At 44.6% G+C, this 24,206-nt stretch overlaps 1 protein-coding gene across 4 annotated transcripts in view; it reads left to right on the top strand.

Annotated features, from left to right (window-relative positions):
* The window catches only part of MECOM (MDS1 and EVI1 complex locus), a 48,094-nt gene that overhangs the window by 6,301 nt on the left and 17,587 nt on the right, over nucleotides 1–24,206 (top strand). The window contains exons 2-8 of one of the 4 annotated variants that reach the window (XM_010147068.1): nucleotides 4,698–4,800; nucleotides 6,234–6,450; nucleotides 9,910–10,057; nucleotides 11,088–11,241; nucleotides 16,862–18,224; nucleotides 20,277–20,364; nucleotides 23,268–23,294. In XM_010147068.1, coding sequence (XP_010145370.1) covers nucleotides 4,752–4,800; nucleotides 6,234–6,450; nucleotides 9,910–10,057; nucleotides 11,088–11,241; nucleotides 16,862–18,224; nucleotides 20,277–20,364; nucleotides 23,268–23,294 — 2,046 coding nt within the window. In that variant the 5' untranslated portion in view covers nucleotides 4,698–4,751. Of the gene's footprint in view, nucleotides 1–4,697; nucleotides 4,801–6,233; nucleotides 6,451–9,909; nucleotides 10,058–11,084; nucleotides 11,242–16,861; nucleotides 18,225–20,276; nucleotides 20,365–23,267; nucleotides 23,295–24,206 lie in introns of those variants that run through there. The other 3 variants (XM_010147067.1, XM_010147069.1, XM_010147066.1) reach the window with 3 other exon arrangements.

Raw genomic sequence — 24,206 nt, 5'->3', positions numbered from 1 at the left:
CACGAGCTCCAAGTTCGGTACATCGTCCTGCGGGGTTGAAGTACAAACAGCACTGACTGGGCAGCATCTCTTGCCCACCCAACATCTGAATTTCCCAGCCAGCACTGGGGCACATGCAATGTTTTCCAAAGCTCTCGTTTACACAGGAATACAGGGTTTAGTTGGATGCAGTGGAATACCATTCCTCGTCAGGGCTGAGCATGACAAATGCACGCGCAGCAGCTGGTGCCTTTGCTCTCACGCAGTGCCCGAAGTGTCGCTTTTTCCCCCCAAACTGGCATCCTTTGATGAAACCTTCCAGGGTTGGAGGGGTGTTCAGACGGGGGGGTGCAGGTCTCGCGGGGGAAGGCGGGATGGCCAGGGCACTTCAAAGTGCGCGGGCGGCAGCAGCCGAGCGCGCGGCCCCGGCCCGGGCTCGCAGGGAGTGCGTTTTTGCTATTATTTCAATTATTACAACTTCCTGAATAGGTTGAAGGTCGTTCATAATTCACGCTTCTGTCATCTTTACACATGCCAAATGCAGTCTATTAAGCATAAATAAAATTTCAAGTGCCTGACCAGGAAAAGTAAACTGGGATTCATAACAATGAGGCCTTATTCATCCATTTAAAAGTAAATTGTGTGTGTTCCTTTTTTTTTTTTTTGTCCCCCTCCACTTTCCCTTTATGGCTTTGCAGTTTGGGAGCTTTTATTTCTGCTCGGTAGCATAAATATATGACCTGTGGTGTAGGCAGGCACAGAGGACTGATGAGTTAGGCCTCCCCCCAACTTCTCCCCGCCTCAGACCCCCTGAACTTTGAAAGTGTTTCCAGATCTGGATCCTATTTTGCTCTTCCTATATAAACTGCAGTCACACACCGCTGATCCCAGGGCATGTGAAATGTGCATCTGGACTTTGCTGTTATTTTTTTTTTCCCCTTTCCAGTTGTTTCTCTACCGTGCAGCAGCTCTTCCTACGCTTCTCCAGGCAGACTGGTGTGTTCTTGCGCATCGTGAGCGCAGGTTAAGCTGAGAAAGTCAGGTAAAGAAACGGGCTTGGTAGGCTGAAGAGGTCAAGTCAGAAAATCAAAACCTTTCGTTAATTACAGTAGTGTCAGGACTGCATCCAAGGAATCTTCAAGCTTTGCAATTGAAAAGTCCATTTATTCTACATCACCCTTTCTTGATATAAAAAATACTGCCCATGGTAGAGGTTGCTGTTGTTGCAAAACAAGGGCAGCCAGGAGGGGACCTACAGGGCTGGGGGGTAATTTATGAACTTTCCAATCTGGGGGCTTGCAGGACCCCCATGCCGTCTTCCATCAGTAAGCTGCTGCTGCTGCCGAAAACTTGGGCAACGTGGTTCATTTCCACGGGACACAGTTAACTTCTTGGTTAACTCAGGATAGTTACAGAAGGTTTTAGGTGGGAAGAGTGAGGAAAAAGCTTTTTCCATGAAGTAATAAGGACAGCTCTTAAAGTCAGATTAAATTTACCTGTATGATCGTTTTGGTTTAAAGTTCAATATGTTTTATTTTAGTTCCTCACTGGAATGCAATCTGGTATATAAACTGTTAGTGCCGGTGGGATTTTTTTTTGTACAGACAGAAATTAAAAAACCTATTTTTAATAATAATTAAAGTTAGTATTTTAATAATGTCAAAATGCCAGAGCTGGAAATCTGTCACTTAGACCTTGTTTTTGGAGGGTGTTAGTTCCGAGATGCAAAATACAGAAACATCACTTAAGCTAAAACATGGAGATATTTGGCATACTCTGTCTCATCTTGCTGCTGCGGTACAGAGGGTCTTGCTAGGTGGGTTCTGATGGATAGCTTAATCATCTCTTGATATGTTCAAACACAGGTAGAATAACCAGCTGCAGATTTTACATCCTGGTTAGGGATTTGTTCTACAGCTGCAAGGAAGATGCTGCATCGTACCGGGGCTTCCCAAAGAGAAGTGATGTGCCCCTTCGCAGCGCTTCGTGAGCAAGACCCTCTCTGTGCCTGTCCATGTGTCCTCACTTTGAGCCGAGGGATGAAAAGGTCTATCAAAATACCTTTAGTGGGACAGCACAAGCAGAAGAGGAAGAACACTGGTAAAGGCTTTGCTGTGACTTTTGTTTGCTCCTCAGTGTGGATGCACCTCTGACCTCAGAGGAGCAGCTGAGTTTACCCGACCATGACACAAAACCTGGCAGCACTGAGGCCAGTCCCGGGCAGTGCTGTCCCAGGCAGAGGAGTATTTTTTGGCATGGTCTGTCTGAGAAGACGGAGGTTCCACGTGTCCACTCCCACCCTGAGTGGGTATTATTTCCAGCCAAAGCCAACTAGCAACCACGCTTGTCTTCCACAGATCAGACTGCAGCTTCCCTTTCGGATGTGTGAAGGACATTATACCTCTGGAAGAAAAAAGGCAGTTTTCAGTACATCTTAATAAATGACAAAACAAGTGTCGCTTAAAGCAAATATTCATTGGATGCAACGTTAACATGAGACGTATTTGTGAGATTTAAAAACTGCCTTCACTAAAATCTGTTTTGGTCTTTGACCAAAGGAGTTGTGTTGCCCCAGCCACGTCCTGGCATGCTGAAGCCCACGCGGCAGCCCCATATCCTTTGGCACCAATGGAGGCATCGGCTCCAGAGGGGATTGTGGCACCAGGCGTTCCCCTAGCCGCATGAAGAGACATGCGTGAGACCCTGCCGCAGCTCCCTCGGTCCCTTGCGCCCTCCAAAATACTGTCTGGAGTTCGAAAACCCCTTGGGAAGGGGTAAAAATGGCAAGATGAAGCAGACCCAGCCGACGGCTCGACCAGGGCTGCATGGAAGAGGAGCGAGATGCAGTCTGGGAGGATCAGGCTGCCCGTTAACTCCTTCTCCTGGCTTTTATGGGGAAGGTTGGCCATAAGCAGGGGGTTGCAGCACAGGTACCTTGTGCCCAATGTGTTTCGCCAGCGCTTCTGGCACCTGGAGAGGGGCGAGCGCCAGGGTGGTGGGATGAGCTGGCCCTGGCAGCCTTCACTGCCCGTCCCCGTACCCCTCCTCCAGAGCGGTTTTTGGGAAAAGGCGAAGAAAAGAAGAAAAATCCGGGGAAATGCATCTTATCTTGTTATTTTTAGGTATTTAGCTCATATCTGTGGGCAAAGGCTGCTTGTGCAGAAAGAAACGATTAGGCTATACGGCCACCTCCTGGAAGACATCGGTATGTGCTCGGTGCTGGGGCCACTTGGGTGATGATGGTTCACGTGTGACCCGGCGAGGAGGATACCCACGCACCTCGGGGTACCCCCACCTGCCTTGCGCCGAATGTGTGCGTCTGGCTTTGAACAGCGGAGGTGATTTCTGACCTTTCTTCCAGTGCACTGCAATGAGCATCGAGAGTTAAGAGTTTGAGAGTGAAACCTTTGAAAGTACATCAGGCCGAGAAAACGTAAAGGCATCATTTTTTTAGGGCAGAAAATATAGCTGTCATGTGTTTTTGTTTAACAAGACCTCGGGAAGTTACTAATACTTATTTGAGCAGTTTTGTGGAGCTTTTTTTGCTGAGACAGAAAGCAGCCAGATGGATTTTGGGAATTTCCTTTCAGCAGAGCCTCGTGATGCCAGCGTGCGCTTGCTCTGAAGGCATGGACCCAAGGGACCGTGGCCTCTTCACCCCCTACCCCCGCAGCCTCCTGCTTCCCTGACGGGGTCCTTCCCAGAGCCTGATGTCACCTGTACAGGGGGACCAGATGTCACTGGCCAGGGTTACTTCCAGCAGCTTTGGCTGCTCACAGTGTTTCTTCATTCAGGACTGATTTTTCCTTTGATTCCCGTTTAAAGCTAAGGAATAACCAGGTATGCTTCTTTGTGTGAGCCTCTCACCCCACAGCTCTCTGGACCTCGTAGATGTTTGAAATGGGAGGTTGGATGCCTGTGGTTTAATCAGCAACATCATCTCAGGTCTGCTTTAGTACCTTTTCCTAGTGCAACGGGAGTTATCTGCCTTACGTGTATCACTCGGGGATGTGTTTTGTGACTACTTTGTACGTGGGTTTGGTATAACTAAGCATGCTGAGGGAACTGGGCTTGTTTAGCCTTGAGAAGAGGAGGCTGAGAGGAGACCTGATCACTGCCTACAACTACCTGAAAGGAGGTTGTGGAGAAGTGGGTGTTGGTCTCTTCTCCCTAATGACAGATGATCGGACGAGGGGGAATGGTCTCAAGCTGCGCCAGGGGAGGTTTAGATTGGACGTAAGGAAGAAGTTCTTCACCGAAAGGGTTATCACACACTGGAACAGGCTGCCCAGGGAGGTGGTGGAGTCACCATCCCTGGATGTGTTTAAGAGACGGGTGGATGAGGTGCTGAGAGATATGGTTGAGTGGTGGACAGATACGGTTGGACTGGATGATCTCTAAGGGCTTTTCCAACCCCGTGATTCTATGATTCTATGCAAATCGCTGGTGATATCTACAGTCATCACATGGCTCATTTTGCGGCAGAGGCTGTTGAAAACAGTCGTCCTTTTTATCCTCACAAGAGCCCAAAGCACCAATGGCTTTGGGGCTGGAATGAGCAGACATGCCATGGTCAAAGCCGGCACCTGCAGCAAACAGCAGCCAGAACCCACGCTGGCCACATGGTTTTGATCCTGTAACACTCACCAACAGTGGTTTATACCTCTTTGCCTGTTGTGCTAATCACATTGCTGTCTTTTTTTTTATTTATTTTGCAGATATTCTACAGAGTGGTAGCAGATATTGAACCAGGAGAGGAGCTTTTACTGTTCATGAAGAGTGAAGATTATTCACATGAAACAATGGCTCCGGACATTCATGGTTAGCCACGTCTTACTGTCTAATCTAATAGAAGTATCGTTGAAATTAAGCAAAAAATTAGGGAGATTTCTCCTCTGTTGGAATCCTTTTGAGTCCTCCCACTGCAGTCAGGGAGGAGGGCTAGAGCAGGGGTTGTATTTGTCTATCTTCTGTCTTCCTTTTTCTCTGAAAGCTGTTCAGTGAATTAACTAGTCTAATATATCACAACTCCTTTGGTCCCGCCGAAGGGTGAGTGATCTCAGAAGCAATGCCAACACTGGCACTGAGGTTCTCTGTTTATTCTGTTCATCACTCCAGCCAGGAGTGCAGCTTCATTCTGTGTCACATTTGAATGCAACTGTCACACCATTTGCTGTGGCATTTTCTACCTGCCGATCTGGGGAGCTCTGATATGCACAGTTGATATTTCTCAGCATCGCATCCTTGCAACTCTTAATGTCGCTCAGGTTTTACCCTCACTTATTTTAACCTCTCTGGGAGAAACAGAGGTCTGCAGATGTAACGGGGGGCAGTAGGAAGGCTTCAGGATTGACACTTGATCGTTCTGTGGGTACTGCAAAAGGAGAACAAGAGTCCGTGTCCCTATCCCTAGGCTGTGCTGCTCCTGCAGGACTTGTATGGATCCTGATTAGAGGTTATTTTTTGTCACTTAGCCAAACAACTGTTGTTCTGTCATCTCGAAAAGAGAAAATCTCAGGTTGTTAATGTTGCTGTCACTCTTGAGAACATTTGAGCTGTTCTTCCTCCTTGTGCTTTCCTGTTACATATCCAACGCACAGATTCTGGGTCTGAAACTCCTGAGCTGTGGCTCAAATTTGTCCCCCACCTCTAAGAGCTCCTTTTGCTCTGCTACCACTGGGCAGGGGGTTACACAACCACAGTGGGGACTGGGTGTAGGATATCTGCTTGCAGTCAATTAGGTTGCAGTTTGTGCCAATGTGGACATTTTACGAATGTCTGGCTTCTCGTATGGGCCTCCTGTAGAAAATCCAGCAGAAAAAAATGTCATGGGATGCTCTTCTCCAAGTTTGCTTTTTGGGATTTATTAATGGAATGCAATATTCCCCCCAAAGTGACACTCTAGTGATCTTCTACACTTCTTTTCAGTAAGAAACACGTTGTGACCAATTTTATGGAATTTAAAGCGAGGCGACCTGCTTCATTACCCCAACTTCATGTGTCTCTGGCTTACTTTGAACAAGGTTGGGTGCTGCAAAAGGGCTCTAATGGAAATGAAGAGGCACTTCAAAACTCTATACCCTTTTGGCTATTTTAGATGCTGGTGTTCATGTCTAAGTCAGTCTCCTTCATTCAGAAAGGCAGAGACTAGCAGCATTCACTGCATATCCACCTTAGAACTCCTGGTGGGATGGTAGTTAAAAATGACTGAACACTCATGCAGTCTCCCCGTGCCCAACCCCTTTGTCTTCCAGAGGAGCGCCAGTATCGCTGCGAGGACTGCGACCAGCTCTTTGAGTCGAAGGCTGAGCTTGTAGACCACCAGAAGTTCCCGTGCAGCACACCTCACTCCGCCTTCTCCATGGTGGAGGAGGACTTCCAGAAAAAGCTTGAGAATGAGAGTGACCTTCAGGATGTGCATGAAATCCAGGAGTGTAAAGAGTGTGATCAAGTTTTTCCAGACTTACAAAGGTAGGACTAGATGCTTAAAATGTGGTTGAATGAGGCAAATTCCGTAATGGCTCCAGTCAGATCCACAGGGCATCAGCCAGGGCAGAATCTGAGTTCCATCTTTGATGCAAACCACAGATGAAGGTGAATAAAACTTCTGTGCCAGCTGGTGTTTCACGGCATAGAACGCAATGGAGTCTCAGTAATAGTCTCAATGAGGACAAGAGGAAATGGCTTCAAGTTGTGCCAGGGGAGGTTTAGATTGGATACTGAGAAAGATGTTTTCCCAGAAAGGGCTGTCGGGCATTGGAATGGACTGCTCAGGGAGGTGGGGGAGTCACCATCCCTGGAGGGATTTAAAGGACATGCGGATGAGGTGCTCAGGGACATGGGTTAGTGATGGGCTGGGCAGTGCTGGGTTAACAGTTGGACTTGATGATCTTAAAGGTCTTTTCCAACCTAAAGATTCTATGATGTTATGAATAAATCAGAAATTTGGTCTTTGGACTGAATTCCTTAGTGGGGATCTTAAGAACCGGATCTTCTGATAATCAGATCTTTAGCTGGCATGAACTGGACTTGTTGCAGTAAAATCAGAGAAGTGATTGTATTTCAGATCAACTAAGGTCTGGGCTCCTTATTTTTGGGTAGAAAGAACATCTCGTAGTGGTGTTCACTGATGATACCTATTTTATCTTTGCAAACAAGCCATGTTAGTTAGAGGCAGGTTCTAGATGTGTGTGTGTATATATATGCCTATGTTAATATATATTTACAGCTGTACTGTCTTGAAACACTGGAGTTCGTATTATTCTTGTATGTGTCTGTTTAAACAGATAGACCCGTGTAGATATGTACCCAAAATATGCATAGGAATAGGAAGTGCAACTTTTATGTGCTGAAGGTCTTTTACATATTCCCTGTCACTACAGGTTTTGTGGCTACTTAAAATACCATATTGTGGTGCAGATAATGGCAAATTTTGCAAATACTGAAAGATACTGAGAGTACACAGGAGCTTCTGCAGCACATCCCTCGCAGATTCACAACTTAATAATGCTTTTAGGATCGGGGGAAGGTTTATTTCAGCCAACTTTTGATAGTAATGCTGAGTTATCTCAATAGCAAAATCCTGAGCCAGATTCTCCACTGTGATGAGGTAGTGCATTTCTTAAGAGGCTGGTTTATAGGAGCAGCAGACCTGGAGTAGTAGCTCTTGCTTTCAGCTGGAGCCTGTAGCAGAGCTCCCACACTTCCACACTGTCTTGTTTCTTCTCCACGTTGTGTGTGCACAACCTAAGTGACTGTTAACTGCCCTTTTAAGGGGACAAGTGTATTTATTTGCATTGCTTAATAATCATATCCCCCTTAAACACTGACTTGTCAATTTAGAGTGGTTTGAGGGTTTATATTTTTTGTAGAAATCATTACTAGTCCATGATTCAGGAGGTTGTGGTGTCTGTCGGAGGTTAGTATGGAGTTGTGCCCGCTCTTTGGACAACTGCTCCTGGATGCTTCAGGTGCTGGTTCTGCAAGACAGAGCCCTCTCTCCCAAAACACAGATGCACCTTAGCTCCTCTTGAATAGAGCAGGGGTAGCTCAGCATCACACAGGGGGTGATCAGTGTGTTGTATGACCTGATCCTTACGCTTCAGCAAAATTAATGATACTGAAATTAAAACATGATGTGTCAAACGTTACTCCCTGCATACTAGGTCAACCCAGCTGAGCTGGAATTTGTGCCAGCACAAGGTCTTATTTTACCGGTCGATGTTGAGCAGCATGCGGCTCCCTTTGTCTAATTTTCAGTCTGAGTGGTTCGAAAGGGCTGATGTAGGTAGATCAAGTCGAAAGGGTTGCAGCAGCATGGGTGAGGCAGGAGTCTGGACTGTAACATTCTTCCATGTTGAGTTACTCGGTGTTAAAGTTCTTTTCTGCCAGCGAACCAGAGGATGATATCTAACATATGGGAATCATTGAGGAAATGTAAATTTAGCTTAAAATATTAAATATTGAAGAGAAAGGGCAGAAAACAAAGAACGAGTCATCATAAATAGATGGGCAGTACTGTGAGAAAGAGTGAAAAATGAGAGAGAATGCAGTCATTCTCCGAACTCTTGAATTATTGAAAGGCTAATACAGCACAAAGACAGTTCGCAGCAAAAAAGTACCAAAGTCTGCTATATCCAGATTATATAAAACAAAAGGCCCGAATGAGCCATGCTTGAGGGTGTGTGTAACTAAATGGAGAACGAGCTGAGCAGGAAGATGGAGATCAGGGGGGCCAGGACTGCCCAGCGCTGATGGCAGATCATGTAGCCGTGGCAGGAGTCTGGGAGCTGGTGCCAGAGCTGGGGACAAGAGTCTCTAGGTCTTACGGCAAATTTGTTTACCAGTGCATGATGGAGAGTCAATTGTTACAGAAGTATTAGGAGGGGAAGCCAGAATTAATGTTTTCCCCTGAAGGAAGCAGACTGAGAGGGGTAGAAGTAAAGAGCATCTACAGGGTGAACGCATTTCCATTACCTGTGGCTGAGAATGGAGGTTGCTGTTTGGGCTGCACAACCCAAACTAGACTATAAACCCAGCAGTTTTCACCTGCTGTTTCAGAAGAGATTGGTGGGAACTTCACATGAAGAAAGATTGATCCAGTTTGGCATCCCAGGCTAAAAATCCCAGTTTCCAGTGGCTTTTCTATGAATCCATTCTTAACGTTATGTAGTGATCTTTCTTCAAGCCATAGTATGAGTTACGACTCTTTATGTCACCAAGCAATACAGGTGTTTAAAAATATATATTTACTATGAATGAATGATAAAACAGGAATTCAGAAAATTCAGAGATGAAAATGAGTTCAGACACATGCAACAGAAGTTAGGTGACAATTGAATAGCCTACTAATAGACTGAAATGAATGAATAAACAGCTAGGCAATTGAACACAATAATAATAAGTATAAAGTCGTAGTGTACCTATTTAGAGGCTATTTATGCTTATCCTGTCCTACTCAAGTTGTGCCAGGGCTCCATCTATTGTTATTCCTCATCTATAGTTATTCCTCATCAGTTCCAGAAGAATTGACTCCTGTCAAAGCAGTGGAGTTACATCAGGTAGTGGGATCCAGTGTGTGTTTAGGGGGAAAGTCGTAAGGTAGTAATACTTCAGACTGCAGGGAAGAATTACCACAGTGAAATACCGAGAGGTGTGTGAAATAATCTCCTTAGGGAGCGACGGCAGCAGCATCTCCTGGAGCAAGTGGCCTGGGTAAACATGAGAGGGGTGTGTTATCCTGCTAGGGAGGAGGATGTTCTGCTGGGGTGAGCCTGGTACTCAGAGGGCTTGGGTCTGTCAGGATTGGGCTTTGTGGCTGTTTTTATTTTTTTGCTGTAATTATGTGCTCTGATCTCTCCTTTTCCTATAAACTGCTGATAAACCCACGTGTATGTGGAACCTCACTGAGCCCTGTTCCTGTTCCCACAGCCTGGAGAAGCACATGCTGTCGCACAGCGAGGAGAGGGAGTACAAGTGTGACCAGTGCCCCAAAGCTTTTAACTGGAAGTCCAACTTGATACGTCATCAAATGTCGCATGACAGTGGGAAGCACTACGAGTGTGAAAACTGTGCCAAGGTACAGTGAATTTGTAGGCTGCCTGGTGCTTTTTGTGCTGCTGGATGCATGGAAGTGGGGATGCCCGGTGCTGGGGTGCAGGAGGGCGTAAGGCTTCTGCTGTGTTCCAGGTGGTTTCTCAAGGGTTTATACTTCTGCATGATAAATAACGACATTTTTTTACCCCTTTTGATATGGAAATGGCTGTGGTGTATGAAATGAGCACTGATGCAGGATGCTGGTGCCTTGTGAGGACTGGTAGGGGGTGTAAGAGGATCACTGAGGGGCAAGAAACCCTGGGGAAATGCAGGGCAGATGGGTTCCCTAGGCTGTGTGCCAGCCGTTGGGCCCAGAAACTTCAGGACGCTACTGCAATATAAATCAAAATAAGAAACAGTGATGGGCCTCAGCTGCTCTGAGTGCAACTACCTCATCCCTAGAGCATCTCTATCCCTTCCAAGCACCGGGCTTGCTGCATAGATTATTTGTATAGGATGTGGTGCTCTACTTTGCTTTTTATTAGATTCCTGAAGCTTAGACCTTTTGCACGAGAACTTTCTCATTTTTAAAGTAGATTTGATGCAACAATGGGAATTTTATATTGAGCTGACACTTGTATAAGACACAACCAAGCCCTGGGTGCTAGGGCTGCGTGCAGGGTGTCTTACTGTCATGCTCGCAGTTGTGACTGTAAATTATTTCTATTGCAGTAATGCTTAGAGGATTCAAGCAGCTGTATTTTGACTCATTGTCTGTGATGTCCCTGATCTCAAAAGCACCATTTATAATGTCAGGGTCAAATGCATTTGCTGCAGTGGCTGCAAAGGGGTTAACAGACCTGCCAAATACGTGTCTCATCCTGGGAAACTGAGGCCCTGTCCTGCAGGCACAGCTCCCACTGACGTCCATTACAGAGGCTGTGATGCAGCCAGGGTTTTTAATCTTAAATGCTCCCAAATAGCTCCAAGGTTTGAATTTTAAAAGACTCTTGTAATAACTGGCTTCTTCCGCAGTTAAGTTTCTTGGTTAATCAGTACTCATTTCCTAGCAGGTTTTCACGGACCCCAGCAACCTTCAGAGGCACATTCGTTCCCAGCATGTTGGGGCTCGTGCTCACGCTTGTCCAGAGTGTGGCAAAACCTTTGCCACTTCTTCAGGCCTCAAACAGCATAAACACATCCACAGCAGTGTCAAACCTTTTATATGTAAGTCATCAACTAAACGTCTTTGGTTAAGTGTTATTTTTTTTGTCATAAAGCATCTGGAAGCAGGAGGTTGTGTTATGCTCCCTTTGAATTTCCCGCTGGCTTCACGGGGGCTGTGAGTTATTGAGTACTGGGTAATTTGTAGTCCAATGCAAAGCACTATTTTCATACGATTTTCCTTTTCAGGCAGACACTGTACGCTGTATGAATGACCCTGGGATGTTTTTCCACACACCGAGGCAAAGAGCAAGTGGGGAGTGGGATTTAGCAAGAGGAAGCCGTGCCAGGCTCGCTGGGTGCAGCCTCGCTGCTTTGCGTCGTGCCAAGTGGGCTGCTCCTCCGCACGAGCAGCAGCCCTGCCGTGCTCTGCCCCATGCTGGACCTGGCCCCGCTGCGCAGGGCAGTGTTAAGGATGTGGCAGTGCCAGGGTGGCAGCAGCTGCCACCACGTTGGGGACACGTTAGGAATTAGGCAGAGCCAGCAGTACCTGGAAGGCTGCCGTAGGAGTTAATTTTGGGCCACTGAGTCTCTTTGCAGATGCCACAACTTTTGCTGGAGCTGGAAAACAAACCTTAGCAGCAGTGAATATCAGTCGCTGGAGCTTGCCGCCCTCCTTAAGGTTCCTTTGCATGCCCCAAATTGAGTGTTGAGTTGAGATGGTAGATCTTTGCCAACAGCTGCTCCGGCAATAAAAGCTGCCTCCAACGTGGGCCTGGCTCTACTGGGCTGTAAATTGGATCCTCAAAGACTGACCGGTTGTGTTTGCTGCTGAGCCAGATGCTGCTGGGAGATGGGGAAGATGGGTGCATGGTGACATTGCTGGTTTCTTTCTCTCCCTTTCACCAGGGAAGTGGAGGCAGAAAATATTTAAGAACATTGCTCTTGGTAGTGCTAATCCCCACCACAGTCTTTTCAGGCACCTGCTATGGCTTGAAGGGCACCTTGTGACCACTTCTCCTGCTTGCCCATTAAACTTCGTAATCTTTTACTTGCTGGTCTCACCAGTAATTTACCAAAATGTCAACACCACACCCAGACAAAGCGTTGGCCGCACACTAAGATAATTCCTCAAGAGGAGGAGTATTGGCTTGAAAGACTCTTTTGTGTGAAATCTGTGTACCCGCCACTGGGTTAGATAATACTTTCTGTTTGGGCTTTTTCGATGAGAAAACGTATAGATAGATCCAATAATAAATATCACTAATAATTTTTCAACCTGGTTACAGATTAAGTAATTACTCTTGAAGATTATAATTATTGGGAAACAGTAACTTGTAGCTAGGTAGGGAGTCATCAAATGCTCCTGTTGCAATGCCCTACGTAAAAGTCTGTAAGTGGCACCTCTCATAAAAGAAATAGTCTCTCAAATACTCTTTGTTAATATTTATTCCGATAAATCAAATCAGCAACCGGTATTCTTAATATGTACAGTATGAGGGATGAAAACCCATTGAGCAACTTATGAGTAACAGCCATGTAATTGTGGAACAAAAGGGTTTGGAGACCACATGTTTGGTAGGCTTTGCTGAGCGATGGGAGGGAGGTAGGGTCACCTAAAGGAGATATCTGTTTTCCACCAGAAGGCCACACACCATGATTTACTCGTACCAGTCTGTTTATGGCAACTGTCTCTTATTACAGTACACCGCCCAAGCTTGAGTGAAAACTCACCAACACTAAGGTAATTACTCACTGCCTTCGCAAAATCTCCAGCCTCTCCAAATAGAAACCACATGCCATAATAGAGTGAACATATTCAATATAGTGCTTAGAGTAATTTTTTTTAATAAGCAGAAAATATGCAAACTTAACTGCTGGCTAATTTGGGTTCCAGAGACAATCGCAGTACGCGGAGTGTGTGTAGGCATGAGATGAAGTTTTGCAGTTTGGGACCCAGATTGGGAATTTGTGTTAAACCTGGGGTCTGCAGAGCAATAAAAGCTGCGAGGAGGGAAGCTTCACATACAAGTTAGTTGCTGAAAAGTACGGCGCTGAGATTTAAAGGGTGTAATAGGAGAAATCAAACCCAGCTTCTGTTGCTTTGATACGTGGAAGCAATTATAGTTGATAACCATCCCCATCTACTAAAGTTTAAGCAAAGCTTTGCTTGGAAATGGAAGCCATGGTTGATTTCGTGACATGAACTTGTCTGAGGAGTCCTGGCTCCTGGGAATATCCAGAGGTCAAGGCGACGCAATTGATTTAGACGTGGTCTCCCCCAGAATCAGTGGGGCATTGGGTGTGCGCTTCACCGATGCCACGTTACACCCAGGTTTCAGGCTATGGTGCCCAAGAGTAAGACTGCTCTGAGGAGTAAGGGCTTTGGACCAGGGCCCAGATTGCTTTGCCAGCCTTGAAAACTCATGGATTGAACAGACTGTTAAATGCAAGAAGCAACTTGAGCAAGCAGCACCTCATTAAATAGTTCTAGATAACTTTCATGCTCAAAAAGGTAAAATCCTCGGTACAACTGTTAATTGTTTGATTGAGATTATAATAATAAATATTCACATATTTTAATGGTATTGCCATTATTTGTTTAATTTTGTTTTAAAACTGTGATAAAATATTTTTAGTCAGATTATTAATTTTCATCTCCCCTAATAGTTTGTAAGGATATCTCTCAATTGTAAGTCTGTATTGTTGCTTTTCTCCAGAGCAGAATATTTCTCAGTTCTGTTTACTTTTATATATTGAAGGATATTAATTTAATAATGTGTAATGTTCTTTAAGGGAGAACTTCCCAAACTTTAGGAAGAGCTGATCTGTTCCAATACACCCCTTTTCACCTCCTTGCAACCCTGGCCTACCTGAGCGAAGCGTTATATTTAATACACTCACGTGAATAAGCAGCAGTCCCTCAGCACAACACGGTAGAAGACCAAAAGTTCCTAAAACATGATTTGTTTTTAATTATACATTAGCCTAGCCTTGAAAATGTATGCGCTGGAGATTTGATTTTTTTATGGAAAATGCATGTGGTCTGATGCTCTCCTGATATGTTAGGCGTAACTCTGTCAGTTATTCTGCGTCACAAAAGGGAGAAATTGGCCCACAATATCCAAGATGGAGCTTGTGCAAACCTTATGGATATGTCACTCGAGTCACTACTTTGGTCAGTTTAATTTTGGTTTCGGTGATCAAGCTGCTGGGATCAGGGGGAGGTTTTTGTGTAAGACCTCAGCAGTGAAGGTAATGAGCCTGATGCTGTACCGTGAAGTATGAGGGTGACTGTCAGGAGCAGAAAACTTATGCCTGCAATTAGGCTAAAAATAGGAGAAAATAGCAGAAAAATCAGAGCTTCATACTGCAACAAATACATGGCAAATAGTTCTATGTTAAATAAAAAATAGTTCTATGTTAAATAGGCAAAGGAAATATTTTTAAAAAAAAGAAACAGAAAATACTTACCCAAAGAAAAATCATTTTCAAGGAACTAGAATATTTTCCTCTTCTTTTACTTTTCACCTTTTTTTCCTTTTTTCCCCTTTATCTCCTCTCTCTTCTACTCCCTCTTCTCTTCCATATTTTCTCATCTTTCTTCTTAATTGTATTTTTTATTTTCTCTCATTTCTTTGTCTTTCCTTGTGAATGAAGGTTTCCAGCAGGAACAGTAACTGATACACAGCAACAAATGTTCTTCCTGTATTACCGCATCACAAATTTCCTGTGTTTGGGCCCAATTCTGCACTCTTTACCCCACAAATTGTCCCAGGGATGTCAATGGGATGCGAACAGGGAAAACGGGTGGATCAGGCAGGATCAGGCCCTCGAACAATAGGTGCATTGTTGCTGAGATATGAAGCAGCCTGCTGAAGAGGTAAACAGTTAAGAGATGACAACAAGCAGTCAAGTTTCTCAAGGGCAGAGATTTAGAGGAGCAGGAAGGTTAGTGCGGGCTCCGGTGCGTGTGGAAGCTAGAGGACGTGATTGCAGTTCATGGGAACCAGGAGTGCAGGATGGGATACATTCAATTCAGTTTCCTTTGCAGGCTTAAAATAGAGCCATTGTAAATTATGTCAGCCTGTCTCAAATCATGAAAATGATTGTTAAAAAGGCCTCAGAATACACAATGTGTATTGTTGTGCGGCTTTGATGTGTGAAAGATGAGAGCTTATGATATAACACAAATTAAATAAAAATAAAGTGGCCACATGCTTTTTCCTGGCTGGGGAAAAAAAAAAAAAAAGAGGATTTATTACAGGGGGATAACAGTGCTTACTGATAATGCTGCTGCCTTGTTTTTAAATAAAGCTGGAGCTGATACTGTTAGAAGCAAGGTAGTACAGAGGTAGGGACAAATTTTAGCATAATGAAGAGTACAAGACGCTGCACAGCCTTGGGACTTGCCCTATGCTCCTGCTCGTCCAAAGGATGACAGAAGGGGACATGAAAACCCTCATTCAAACCACATTTTAACTTACGGACCTATAACATGCTTGCTACCCCAGTTTGCTCCCTAAGGTTGGTAGCAGCCAGAAAATCAGGGGCCTGCAAAATCCCATTCACCTGAGCAGTATGATTTAGTCTTTCCAGTGTCTTGCTCTGCACCACCGGGACCGCTTTCGGCCTGCTGCTCCTGAAAATGGTTGCTCCGACGTGCCAAGTGTCACAGGCTAGATCAGGCCCATGGGCTCCAGGTAGATCTCCTCCCCTCTGTGCTTTCAGGCTTTCTCCACGTGTTGCTTTTGTGAGGCTGAAGCTATTCTCATCCCAGAGGAGGTCGAAAGGAAATCCATCGAGCTGTTTTGAGCATCAGACATTGAAATACATACAGCTGCATTTTCAAAGGAAATTGTTGTTGTAATGTAGTGTACTTTTTCATGTGCAAGAGACAACTAAGTATTAATGCTGGTAAAGTTTTTGAGATGTGGAATTTAGAGTTGCAGCATCCCAGGCACCTGTGGGGACTGTATGCATGACATGAATAGGAATGTTTTGGACATAACGAGAATACTAGACTGAGGTTACTCAGGTTCCAGCCTGGGCTTGCATGAGATTAACTTCTTAAATATAAGTGGAAAAAAATGTTGTTTGTTAATAAGAGTGTGCACTTGGAAATACCTGCTTGTCTCCTCCTTCACCTCTTCCATATCCTTATGGTCTTGCAGACTGCAAGCTCTGTGAGGCAGCTGCCTCCTATCTGGTCCTGCAAATATTTATTGTAATGACTAATTTTCCAGGTGTGTATAGTGACATAAATGGATGTGATATGAAGACACAAGTGCTCGCTTGCTCCGGAGCACCGTGGGTTCATACGGTGTTACAGCACCAAGCCGTGGCTCTTGGCGGGGCTTGAGTGCTAATGCAATATAGAATAACGGTACTGAATGTGCAATGCTGTGCAGTACAAACAAGGAAACTTTGTCTTTTAGTGATGTCAGACCTTTTTTAGGTTTGTTGGGGTGGGTTTTGATGCTGTCTTTAGACATTTGTCTGCTTGGGTGCCTTGCTTTGGAAGAGTAAAATAGCTTTTTGTACATTTGTGCGCCCAGACATCTCCTTACGGTGCCCTAACTGATATTTCGCGGGTTAAAAAGTGGTGTTATTTGCAAAGTTTTGAGGGTGGGGACATTTACCATAAAGCCTGAGATGTGTTGTTGTTGTTGTTTACATACAGGTGAGGTCTGCCATAAATCCTATACTCAGTTTTCAAACCTTTGTCGTCATAAGCGCATGCATGCTGATTGCAGAACCCAAATCAAGTGCAAAGACTGTGGACAAATGTTCAGCACTACGTCTTCCTTAAATAAACACAGGAGATTTTGTGAGGGCAAGAACCATTTTGCAGCAGGAGGATTTTTTGGCCAAGGCATTTCGCTTCCTGGAACCCCAGCTATGGATAAAACGTCCATGGTTAATATGAATCATGCAAATCCGGGCCTTGCTGACTATTTTGGAGCCAATAGGCATCCTGCTGGTCTTACCTTTCCAACAGCTCCTGGATTTTCTTTTAGCTTCCCTGGTCTGTTTCCTTCAGGCTTGTACCACAGGCCGCCTTTGCTACCTACTAGTTCTCCTGTTAAAGGACTACCGAGCGCAGATCAGACAAACAAAAGTCAAAGTCCCCTCATGACAAATCCTCAGATACTGCCAGCCACCCAGGATATTTTGAAGGCACTAAATAAGCAACCATCAGTAGGGGAGAATAAGCCAGTGGAGCTTCAACCAGAGAGGTCCTCTGAAGAGAGGCCGCATGAGAAACTCAGTGACCAGTCAGAGAGTAGTGACCTTGACCTTGACGATGTCAGTACCCCCAGTGGCAGTGACCTGGAAACCACCTCGGGCTCTGATCTGGAAAGTGACATTGAAAGTGAGAAAGAGAAATTTAAAGAAAATGGTAAAATGTTCAAAGACAAAGTAAGCTCTCTGCAGAGCCTGGCTTCAATAAATAATAAGAAAGACCACAGCAATCATTCCATTTTCTCACCATCCTTAGAGGAGCAGACTGCGGTGTCAGGAGCGGTGAATGATTCTATAAAGGCTATTGCTTCTATTGCTGAAAAGTACTTTGGTTCAACAGGACTTGTGGGGCTGCAAGACAAAAAAGTTGGAGCCTTACCTTACCCTTCCATGTTTCCCCTCCCATTTTTTCCAGCATTCTCTCAATCAATGTATCCATTTCCTGATAGAGACTTGAGACCGTTACCCTTGAAAGTGGAGCCCCAATCACCCAGTGAAATAAAGAAGATCCCAAAGGGAAGCTCTGAGTCTCCCTTTGACCTCACCATAAAGCGTAAGGAAGAGAAGCCACTTACTCCCATACCCTCAAAGCCAGCAGCCCCCTCTGTGGCAAGCCAGGATCAGCCTCTAGATCTCAGCATGGGCAGTAGAAGTCGAGCCAGCAGCACAAAACAAGCCGAGCCTCGGAAAAACCATGTCTTTGGAGAGAAGAAAGGAGGTGACCTCGAGCAAAGGAAAGCTTCGGAGTCCTCCTTGCAGCACGCCAGACCCACCCCTTTCTTTATGGACCCCATTTACAGGTAATGGACTAGCGTCTGCCTTTCGCATCCTTTGGTACAGGCAGTTAGGTCTGCCAGAGCCACTGGCCCGGCCCCGTCCCACCATCCCTGGAAGCATCATCCCATCACAGGGATATGGGGTGGCCCAGGCTGAAATCTGAGGTGCTCAGAGCCAACCCTGGGTCCGGTAATGCTGCAATTAGCAAGTCTACATGACTGCCATTGTTGCAGCGAGTCATTAGTTTACCCTGCACAGCTTGACGTGCAGAAATATATTCTCTTACCCAGAAATGAATTGGCATCACTTGAACATCTGTATGTTTACTGTGTATTTGGTTTGCCCCAAATTTCTTTCATTCTAAAATGCTGCCCACTTGCCTTTACTACCCTCTGCCTTCCCCTGGAAGTTGGAGAGCTTCGCACTAAGGTGCCAGCTGTAGGAACTTTATAGTTCCTTCTGGATTTAGTAGGAGTATCTCCTAAGTACAACAAGCAGCAAATTTGTCCTAAGGTGTATAAAAAGTATGGAAACGGAGAGTGATTTCTGTCTTTTTTGGCACTGATTTGAGCAATGGGTTGATTTATCTGGGCATTTCACTTACGTAATTGAAGGCGCAGTGTCCTTGTGTACAAAGCCTAACCAGTGGGCTAGTAAATCTGATCAGTGAGAGCGTTGTCGTTGGCTTCGGTGGGTGCAGAAGCAGACACTGTCAGTGAGCTGAGGTTTTAAAAACCCGTGGTAAAATCCTGACCCCTCAGTGTTTCCCAGCCGTGCTGAGACGGATCTCACTGGGATCTGGATTTCACCGGCAACCTGTGTACGTCAGTCCCTTCTTGCCCTTTGCCTTTCTGCTCGTATATCTGTAACCAGCCAAAGTCATGCATCTACGTTAATGTAAAGAAATATTATCCATAAAGATATTTGTAATATAAATGACTGATTTTACAGCCTATTTTAAAAAAAAGTTACTGCCATGTAAATGATGTTAATTTACTACTTTATCTGAAAAAGAGATGCCGTAGGCAAAGTTTTTGAAGAATGCTCTCACATATGACGACAGGTACGCATTATCATAGAATCACAGAACGTTTTGGGTTGGAAGGGACCTTAAAGATCATCTAGTTCCAACCCCCTGCCATGGGCAGGGACACCTTCCACCAGACCAGGTTGCTCCAAGCCTCATCCAGCCTGGCCTTGAAGATGTCCACGGATGGGACAGCCACAGCTTCTCTATGATACTATTTATTGAGATGTTTTTATTCATGCCAGATTGTTATCTATATTAGACCGTAGGTTTTCTTTGCACGATACTCAATTTAAATGCCTGAAACAGTGGAAATAATGATCCATGATTTATGATCCCGCATCATAAACTAATGAAATCTGGACAAATTCTGGCAGCCTAGCACAAGGCCAGTTGTTACTGAGCCGCCTTTTGCTGTGAGTTACATCTACATCCGGACAACAAGATCTGTTCCTTATACCATACACATCACTAACAGAAAAAGCAAAAACCTCAGATTTCCACACTGCTGCTGAATTGCCCATGTTGCATCTCGTTGCCTAAATGCCCACGTGAGTTGACTTCAATCTTTGCTGTGGTATGTCAGGCTCAGTCCCTTCCTGCAAGCCTGCCTTTCTTGCACTCCTTGTACCCAGCCACGGGATGGGGGCTGCGATGTCTCGCGTGGACAGAGAAGAAGGGCCCCATTGCTCAAGGCCATGAATTCCTCTCCTTTGAGTGGAGAGCACACTCAGTTGCCTTATTTCTTCATAAAAGTGCTCGGTCGTTAGTCATTGGTTCCCATTATAATTATTACCGGTCTTTTGAAATGAGATTATTTCCTATGTGGATGGTATAATCTCCCTTTAATGGCAGTTCACAGCCCCCACCTGCAGTAATGAGTTGTATGCGGGAATCGAGAGTTGACTGTACTTCCTTATCTTTTACCGTTATCTCTGAGAAACAAATTACCTGATGTATAATCGACTATTTTAAACATGAGTAGCTGTATAATTATTAATATCTGAGACTGATTCATCACACACAAATCTAATTTTAACATTTACAGAGTAGAGAAAAGAAAGTTAACTGATCCACTGGAAGCTTTAAAAGAGAAATACTTGAGACCTTCCCCGGGATTCTTGTTTCATCCACAAGTAAGTATTTTGGGAATTTTGATGATGTAAACAAGCTTGTTGATGCTTCAAAGCAGGTGCAGAGAAATGAATGCAGTCTTAGTCATTTTTGGATTTCCTAAAACACACAGTTTTTGCTGCACTATTGTGGTGGAAAAGCGTAAGCATTGTTCTGAGCTTCTTGATGTTTTGCAGATGAAACAACATGTTTTGATTATAGAGGAAGCCAGATTCAAACTACATGTATGTTTTAGAGCAGTGTTCCTCCAAAACCATCGTGTAGCTACACTTGCAGCTACGCGTGTCGTCTTCAGCACTCTTGCCATGCTCTGGGTCGTTGTGGTGCAGTCAGTGTTGACTACAAGGAGACGATGTAGATTCAAAATTGGACCAGAAAAGCTGCACATCACAGTTGTCAATATTTAAGGACTTACAGAAAAGAGATAAAACCTTCTACCCAATGCATCCAAGTCTCACAAGCAAATGCTCCATCTCTTTCCGGTAGCCGTTGCGGGCTGTAGTGTGTGCAGTGACGTTGTAGGATCCAAGCTTCTCCATGCGTGAAGACATACTGTATGAGAGGGCAGCTGTCTTGTTCACAGGCCATAATCCTGCTGCTTAGTTGTTGGATAACAAGAATTTCAGAGGGTGTCCCTAAAATGGTGTAATAACTGCAGTGTGAATGTAGTATGGAAAGAGTACCTGAATATAAACTATACATTGCTTTTCTTCAACATTGCTGCACCCTCATTTTGTTCTCCTTGCTTGCTTAAGGAGATTTTGCTAAAAAATCGGGTTAGATCTTATGCCTGAAATAAAATGCTCTGTGGTGTTTGCAAATTCAAACCCCTTGCTGGCGACACGCAGTTTCATCCTAATAATGACACCCCATGCAGGTCTTGTATTTTGAGCACACAACCAGGAGCTGCTGCCTCTGGTTCAGGGTCCTCTAATTCCTGGGCAAACCATGCCAATAACCTGCCACCACTTCCCTGTTCATTTTTATTTTTCCCAGTGAAGGCAGCAGTTATGCCCTAAGTTGTATGGAAGATATTCTGAAATATGGGATGTCTGTTGAACTGGGAAGGGCAGCTGATGGCGTATATAATTGCAGATGCACAATCCTGATGCTATTGCATGGGTGGAGAGTGCAGAAAAACACCCCGTTCCATTTCCTGTAGGAAGTGAAGGATCTATTAAGTATTAAAATGATCAAGGTTGTACGTGAAGGATTTAATAGCGGCTCGGCACCTCTTGCTGAGTTACCTTATTTGCCCAAGATGCACAGCAACAAGTGAAAATTCCCATTTCACAGCAAATAGTAGTAATGCACAAATACGCAAACAGGAGCTCAGACTTCTTTGTGACCCTGGTGTAAAACTGGGCAGGTTCCTCTCCATCAAATGAGTGATTCTGTTAAAGCAGCTAAGAGGCTGTAAATTAATAGTAGATTATTTAAATGAGGGCATTTTAGGCACTGTATCGATGGAAGAAGCAACATTACCTTGCTTAGCGCTAGCTAGCTTTTCAGAAGGTGTAAATCCACGTCATCCAGTGAGGTTGGGTTCAAGGGGCTCTGAAGGTTTTGCCGCAAGTTGGTCTGATGGCAGTGGTAGGTAGCGTGGTCGTTGGGTGGGAAAGGAGGCTGTTTGGGTAAAATGCACCACTGGGAGTTTGGCTGTGGTGGGCAGGGAAGGAGTTGGATACTCTTTTGCATAGCGTTGTGTGACTCCGAGTTACCGTGGGGAGTGGGAGGTGGGTTAACGGGACTTAGGCGAGGATGCTGGAGGTGTGCAGGTGAGATGGAGGCATTGGGCGTTTTGTCATTAGCACGCAGGATGTTGGGATTTCAGCCTTCTTGTTTTTTCATGGCGAGTTGGTTAAATCTATTGTTGGTGCCCGAGGAAGGTCCCGGTGCGGTCAGCGAGTCCGTCAGCACAAGCGGGAGGTGTCAGGTGCCACCTCCTGCTGCGGTGCCAACCAAGGTGGCGCAGAGCCTGCGGCAGGAGGGAGGGTTGGTTGTGTTGCTGAACACATGCACGGAGTGCACAAATACACCCATTAAACCTTTTTGCCTATTCCTCCACATTTCTCATTGTGCAGTAGGAAAAGAAGTTCATGGTAAAGACTGGCTTTTGTTTTATCTATAACGTAGCTGCTAGGGATAAGGTCTTTAACTTGGTGTGAGATGGATGGATACAAAGGTCATGAGTGTAACATGCACTCTTTAATACATTGTAAAAAAAAAAACCTAAACCACCGTCACATGTCTTGTCAAAAGAGTAAATGCCAAGATCTGCTTTCTTGCTGACTTTAATAGGAAGGAGTCCTCTGTTCACACAGGCAGAATATGACTCAGTATTTATAGAGGGCTGGGGAACGGCTTGCAGCAAAGCTGTTTTTCCTTTATAGTCTTGTTCACCCCTGTAAAAGTACAGGTGTGGAGTGCACCACAAGTTCTCATTTTCTGCTGGCAGGATTTATCTGTGTACAATATGACCAAATTATTTTCTGTGTCCTACAAGTTCATGTTTCTGTAGGTGAATTCAGCTCTGAAACTTGCCATCTGATGAAGCAAGAATTAATCTTTTTTAAACTGGATAATATTAAGGCTGACGGATCTTTAAGATAGGTTTCTGAAGTAGAGATTTAAACCCTGCAGTCCTTACCCTGTCCCTGCCTGAGCAAAATTCCTCCCAATGGCAGTGGCCTGAGAGCTATGAAATTAGATAGTTCAACAGTATTTCATAGTAATTTGCCATTACGACGGTTACATTTTTAGGGATAGAATACCAGGATGAAGAAATCATTCAGAATAACATTTTAATGAGTATCTTTAAATAAAATCTTAATTAGTAGATTGATTGCAATGAGGGTTCCAATGCAGGAATAATGTGTTGTTTTTGTTTCAATTTTGCTCCCAGTTCCAATTGCCTGATCAAAGAATTTGGGTAAGTTCATTGCTTATATTTTTGATTTAATCATTGTGAAATAAATTGCATAAGAAAAATAGAATATGAAGGATAACTTACCACTCAATTACGGAGCATGTCATGCTTTCCTACAGAGTGTTGTAGCTGTAGTAGGTAAATATCCTGTGATGTCAAATTGGCTTTATTTTTACCTACCTAATCCTGCCGGTTTAATTTGGTGAAGGCAATGGGAGCTTTATGTGAGTGAGGGTTTCAAAATGCAGTCTTTGTTTATATTTAACTGAAATTGTTCCAAGCCGTTTCCTTCAGAGATTGCAGTGAAATTTTCAGGCTGAAATCCTGTTAGATTGCAATAGTTATAAATATTTAATCTGCATTCAAGACATTAAAATACTGAACCCCAGAGGACCTCACGTTTCTGTCTTGCATTGACTTCAGTGGGAGTTAGTCACTTGAATAGCTTTGAAATTTTGAGCTTAATTGCTCATTGCTGTACTTAAAGCAGAAATATAACACCCATTTATTTCTCGTGTTTGGCTCAAATTTGTCCTGTATGTATAATTACACTGTCCCCCTTATGCGAACAGGAATTGTGCTTTTAGTACTACAGGATAATTTGAGCTTGCCCTTCTATTTTTATAAAACATTACTTTTAATATGTCTAAATTGTTCATGGAAAAAAAAGGGCCACAGCAACTGCTTTTGCAGATGCAACTCAAGTAACACTGTGTTTTGCTCTCGCATTGCTGGCTCCTCAGCGGCAACGCTGAACCCATAAATACTTGTCCGAGATTTTTCCCAACTTTCGGGCTTCGGAGGGGAGAGCTGGAGCCAGCCAGCTGTGGCTCGGGTCCTGACTCACTCTCGCTCATCGCTCGCAGTGCGACGTGGACTGATTTCACAAGACGAAGCCAGAATTTCACAAAATGA

This window comes from Eurypyga helias, unplaced genomic scaffold (genome assembly GCF_000690775.1).
Source record: "Eurypyga helias isolate BGI_N326 unplaced genomic scaffold, ASM69077v1 scaffold1012, whole genome shotgun sequence".
Taxonomy (NCBI): domain Eukaryota; kingdom Metazoa; phylum Chordata; class Aves; order Eurypygiformes; family Eurypygidae; genus Eurypyga; species Eurypyga helias.
The sequence above is the reverse complement of the archived record's forward strand: the minus strand, read 5'-3'. Positions and strand labels throughout refer to the sequence as shown.